The sequence below is a fragment of the Alligator sinensis genome, unplaced genomic scaffold (genome assembly GCF_000455745.1).
Source record: "Alligator sinensis unplaced genomic scaffold, ASM45574v1 scaffold832_1, whole genome shotgun sequence".
NCBI lineage: Eukaryota > Metazoa > Chordata > Crocodylia > Alligatoridae > Alligator > Alligator sinensis.
In genome coordinates, this window is record NW_005842057.1 from 871,016 (window position 1) to 877,336 (window position 6,321).

General features: G+C 44.1%; 1 protein-coding gene across 1 annotated transcript in view; it reads left to right on the top strand.

Moving 5' to 3' along the window:
* The window catches only part of SNTG2 (syntrophin gamma 2), a 462,462-nt gene extending 457,278 nt beyond the window's left edge, over nucleotides 1-5,184 (top strand). The window contains exon 19 of the mRNA XM_025203382.1: nucleotides 5,053-5,184. Within this exon, the coding sequence (XP_025059167.1) occupies nucleotides 5,053-5,184 (132 nt within the window). The remainder of the gene's footprint in view (nucleotides 1-5,052) is intronic.
* The last annotated feature ends 1,137 nt before the right edge of the window (nucleotides 5,185-6,321 follow it).

The window sequence follows — 6,321 nt, forward strand, 5'->3', positions numbered from 1 at the left end:
GGCGGAAAACAACAGAATGCAGTTCAACAAGGAGAAATGCAAAGTGCTGCACCTAGGGAGGAAAAATGTCCAGCATACCTACTGCCTAGGAAATGACCGGCTTGGTGGAACGGAAGTAGAAAGGGATCTTTCTTGGAGTCCTAGTGGACTCCAAGATGAACATGAGTTGGCAGTGTGATGAAGCCATCAGAACAGCTAATGACACTTTATTGTTCATCAGCAGATGCATGACAAACAGATCCAAGGAGGTGATACTTCCCCTCTATCGGGCACTGGTCAGACCGCAGTTGGAATACTGCATTCAATTTTGGGTGCCACACTTCAAGAGAGATGTGGATAACCTGAAGAGGGTCCAGAGAAGGGCCACTCATATGGTTAAGGGCTTGCAGGCCAAGCCCTATGAGGAGAGGCTGGGGCACCTGGTGAGGTTTTATTCACCAGGGCACCCCTGGGGGTTACAAGAAATAATGGCCACAAGCTAGCAGAGAGCAAATTTAGACTAGACGTTAGGAAGAACTTCTTCACAGTTCGAGTGGCCAAGGTCTGGAATGGGCTCCCAAGGGAGGTGGTGCTCTCCCCTACCCTGGGGGTCTTCAAGAGGAGGTTAGATAGGCATCTAGCTGGGGTCCTCTAGATCCAGCACTCTGCTCTTCCCTACCCTGGGGGTCTTCAAGGGGAGGTTGGATATGCATCTAGCTGGGGTCATCTAGAGCCAGCACTCTTTCCTGCCTATGCAGGGGGTTGGACTCGATGATCTATTAAGGTCCCTTCTGACCCTAGAATCTATGAATCTATGAACCTATGGGGGAGAAGCTCAGGGCAGTGAGGCACCAGACCCCTTCCTAGTCACCAAGCTGAGCCTTTTTGAACTCATCTTATCTGTTTATTTGCCCTTCTTTTATGTTCCTGAATTAATGGAAGCAAGGTCCATAAGGATCCGATCCTCAGCATAACCCCATGGGGTGGCCCATTTAGCAAACACTTATGACATCCTAACAAGAATGGCAATAACACCAGAGCAGAAGGGGTAGGGTGTAGGGACCCACAGAAAATGCATCACTATGGTCACCCATGGCCTGCATAGAACAACTAGATCACCTCCAGGCAAATACATGGTCATCTTTGGAACATCAAATTATGGTGGGTGAGAGGGTCAGGTGTGACATAGCCCAGGGGTAAATGGCATGCCTATGACTTTCAGGCAGCAATGCTGAGTATGCTCCTGTCACAGTGTTGCATTTGCTGGGAAGTAAGAGCAGCCAACCACTCGTGTGACTCCAGGCAAGGCAGCCCTGGAAGAGACCACAAGGCCTGAAGAGAGTTGTCAGCAGACCCAGAGTTGGAGGGGACTTCAGGATATTGTCTAGTCTCATCCCCTGCTCAAAGCAAGACCATCCCCAACTAGATCATTCCAGCAAGGGCTTTGTTGAGCCAGGCTTTAAAAATTTTGAAGGATGGAAATTCCACCACCTTTCTAGGTAACCTGTTCCAATGCTTCACCACCCTCCTGTATTATTACTGTAAGTTTGTCCCACACTTTTTGGAAATGACCACCCCACTCACTGACCTAACTAAGAACCACCAACCTACCAAAGTTCAGTGTTCACCTACTGCCCAAAAGACCTTCAAACAGGCTAAGCTGGTACTGTGTCAGAGCCCCTTACTGTACACCCTGGATTTTAATCAACCCTTAATGTTACAGACCAGTGCCTCAGGAGCCAGAATAAGAGTGGTAGTGACCCAGAAAGAGGAGCAGGAAGAGAGACCAATAGCCTATGTGAGCCATACATTGCTCCCTCATGAGCTCTGGTATTTCACCATCAAGTGAGAGTGTCTAGCCATCAAGTGGGCAGTGGAATTATTCCACTACTACTTGCTAGGGAGGCCATTCACATTAGTAACTGATGCTTCACCTAAGGTGGCTGCATTCAGCAAAAACTGAAAATGCATGGGTCACTTGGTGGGCACTAGCCCTACAACCCTGTCTGGGCAAGTTAAATGTAGTAGCTGATGTCTTATCCTGTCAACACAACAAAGAGCAGGTACCAGGTGATCAAGGGCAGCAGACGCATCCAGATCACAGCCCCAGACCCAAGGAAGGCCAGGTGGCCAAGAACAACCTGACCCCCAAGCTAAGGGGTGGGGTATGTGAAACCCCATGGCTGACTCACCTGCCTATGGCAGCACAGCTGGCCAAACCACATGTGTGCGAGCAACAGGCCAAAAATACATCAGAGGCAGGGCTAGGGGAGAGCGTCAGCTAGGGGACCAGAAGCAGGCCCAGCCATTCTCACCCCCACCAGAGCACCCAGGGAACAGCCAGACACTCTCCCCACTGTGGAGGAAGCCAAGGAGGCATTGGACACGTATCCCAAACGTGGCAGCTAGGGAACCAGCTGCATCCCTCTCAGCAGAGACTCACGGGGAAGCCATGAGTATGGTGCCCACTGGGAGCACCAGAGAGATGCTGCCAGCAGGCCCCTCAGCAGGCAGAACTAGGCCAGACCCCTCCTGGAGCACAGCAGGGGGCTGAACATGTACCCAGAGACCTCCTCCTGAGGACCGTAGCCCAGAGGGGCAGGGAACAGGTGCCCAGGGGAAACCCACAGGGGGTAACTGGGGAAGAACTCCCTGAAGCAGTACCCAAACTGCATGGGCTCATCAGGGATGCCCGCAGACCAGGGGCTTAGCAGCAGGGGAGAGAGCATGGTCCTCGTGGGGGCACACAAGTGGCCACCCCAAAATGAAGCCAGACCTGGCCTGGTCGCAGCATGGAGAGGCCATATTGCCAAGATGCCCAAGGGGCCCAATAGCAAAACAACATGATAGAAAAAGTACCTTTAAACACCCTATTGTCCTCCATTTTTTGCAGTAGCCTAATAATACTGTACAGTAGCTTACTGCACTGTTAGCATCTCATGTAAATGCATCCACTGTTTCCTAAAATTAGATGATATGTAAAACCAATATTCTGATTATTACTGGCTATTAAAAATTCTGTAGTACTCTTAATTATTTATGGATGAAGACAAGTCCAGTATACTACTCTTACTTCCCATGTATTTCTTTATCTACATTTTTTATCAATCCAAGGTGATATGGTATTCTTTGTTCATTTTATAAACTGTGGTGTGTAGTGCTGTTGTGCTTCAGTGAGCACAGCTACATGTGAAATTAGTGCAATGTAATACACTCTGGTGCAGTTCACACTGGAGTTTATTGCTCCTGGGTTCAGCATTTACATATGCACCCAGGACCACAGCGCATTGAGCCAGGGCGGCACAGGCCCAGCTGGCAGGAGGCCTGAGGGGTCAGCCTGCCAGCCCAGATCTGCTCTGCCCCAGCTCAATATGCTGTGACGGGGCTGTCTGGGGCATGAGGGTGCTACAGCGCAGGGCTAGCCACAGGCAACCCTGCACTGTAGTACCATCAGTCCCAGCCAGCCCTGGTTACTGTCTACACATGCCTTGTGGCAGAATAAAAAACTCCACTGTAGGATAATACTTGTATCGGACCGTTTTAACCTATGGTAGAGTGAATTAGTTTACTGTGGCCTAATAGCTTCACACGTGTAGACGGAGATGCTTTACTGTGGAGCTAATTTGGCAACTGCAGTAAGTATCTTGTGTAGGTACTCCCAGTCATGGGTGAAGTAGTTTTAGGTGTGATACGTAAACAAATTTTGGATCCAAAAAGCTCAAAAGATTCTGTATAAATGCAAATGCAAAATCATAATCTGTATCACTGACTTAATACCCAAATCTATCTTCATTTTCAGAAAGCTCTGGCTGGCAATCTTGGGCCTGATCCTGCAGCCCTTACTCATGTGAGTAATCCTCACATATATGAGTATTTCCATTGACTTCAATAGGACTGCTTGGGTGAGTAAGGACTATTCGTGTGACTAAGGGTTGCAGAATCGAGTCCCAGCATAGTTGGGAGTTTAAGAAATTTGTTTTTAGTCCATGAAAATGTTAGAGAAAATTTCTGTTACTCAGAAAAATAGCCATGATTAGCAGTGTATGTTCTCAAATGACAATGGTCTGATGATTTATTTTTGTCCAGTACAGTGACCTTGAGTTCTAGATACTTGATCTGAGGAATTTTATTTAAGAGATATCATCAAAATATTTCTATACAAAACAGACAATGATTGTTTTGATTTTTATCAAACCAAAGATACACAATGCCCCTGGATAACCTACTACATAGCCAACATATTTAATAAATAAATGTCCTGTTAACACAGAATGTCTTTCCTACCTGAAAAAGCCATTCTCATTGTATATTTTAAGTGTACATTTTATAGTATCCTGTACCCTTTAAATTGACTATTATTCCATCAGAAGGGTGGTATTCCTTCACCAGAATATCACCCTGTGTCTGACTGGTATTGACGGGGGAATGAAGTGATGTAATTTGGCATGAAAAGGAAAGTACTAGCTACTCAAATAGGAGGGGATTTGAGAGCTGATTAAAAGCAAAGCAACTCTGACTTTTTCACTGAGCTGGGGTATATGAATTTGTGCCCAATCATTTTTTAAACAAGCAGTATTCCCTGCACATCTTCCCAAATGTTGTAAACACATTTAAAATTCAGGCCGACAACAGTTATGAATTATGCAGAAAATACTATGTAGCCTTCTTTCCGTGACAATTTAGACTGTTAATGCTGAATTCATTCGAAAAAGTGTGTTAGTTTATAGGCATGTTTTCATAACAATCAATCTCATCTGTTGTTGCTTTATCAATGCAAACTGAGTAGCCTGTATTTGCTTTCCAAAGCATAAGAATGAAAGTAAATTGTCATAATTTAAGATATTGCTAGTAAAGCAGGTAAGGAAACTTCTCTTTTAATAATATTAGTTTTAGTCTTACAGTTCTTCATAATGTTCCAGTTTTCATTTAAAGAACATTGCTATTGCTGTTGTATCTTTTTCTCTCTGCTTAAAATGTCAGACCCAGTATAACTTACCATTTTCCTTTTCCTTTCTTTCCTTTCCCTTTTTTCCTTTCCTTTCCTTTCCTTTCCTTTCCAACTTTCTCTTTTAGGAACTTGAATTTCAGGATCTGACTGCAGTTTTACACTGTATTCACTCATTTATAGCAGCAAAGGTGGCATCAGTGGATCCAGTATTTATAGACAGCCAGAGTATTGCAAGAAAATATATGTACAGTAACTGAATTCAATCTCCATGTTGTGATTATGGAAAATAAATTATTTTCTTAAAGAAATTAGCTATTTCCTTCACAATATTGCAATTCTGTGTGATTTTATAAGGAGTCTATTGTTGTGCTTCCAATAAATATTACTGGTTTCACATTTTGTTCATGAGTTAACAAACAATTTGAACTGAGCCAGTTTGTTATCTTTAGCACTATTCTAAAACTGAAATAAAATATTTCCAATGTTATTTTGAGCTCCTCAAAATCACACTGTCATGCATGCATTACATAAAATGCAGGATCAGGGCTTTCAAATTGCTTGTCTAAAATTGGGCTCTTGAATCCACATGATGTTTAAAAAATAATGGGCACACAGACGAATCCAACAAGACTTCTCTTTAGAAGTTCTTAGGAAAGTCTGTGGGCAGGTATACTTTAATCCATTTTAAAAGGGTGGGAGGACTTGACACTCAGGAGTGTGTATCAGTCTACTCTAATTTAACTGTTACATTTGTCCACAATTGTATAAGTAACCCAAAATGCTGAAAGTTTAACCCTTAATGAAGTAGGATAAAGTTACAAACCAGACAGATATAAATGTTACGGCAGAACATATTACTCTACTCATTCATATACCACGTACCCTTGGATAAGACTGTCTTAACTGCCACAGCACAAGCTCACCATGCCTGATGCTGGCCTCAGGAGTACAGTCTACTTAATATCACTGCCACCCTGCTTGCTGCTCAGCCAAAACCTCACAGTTTAACCCTCTTGAAGTTGCTGCTGAATTGGCAGCAACTTTTGGTGAAATATTAGGCTGAACACCCAACAACTGCCACTAGTTTGGCAGTGGCTGCAAGCGAGTTATTTTTTTAGCTGTATAGCTGTAGGGGACAAGAATGTGACACTGAGAAGTGTATTCTGCCCCTGGTTCATGCAGGAGGGAGCCAACCACAGCATCCCCAGCAGCCATTCCAGCATCTCCATGCCATTGTTTCGACATAGAAATCAATTTTTTACCTTAAGAAATGCACCCAGATCAGTTTCTGCAGTTAACACATGCACCTCAATAGCTAATTTTTGTTAATGTGTTTGGTATGCAAGTAAAGACAATATATCTGTTGAATGTGATACTCACCAAACTGTTACTGT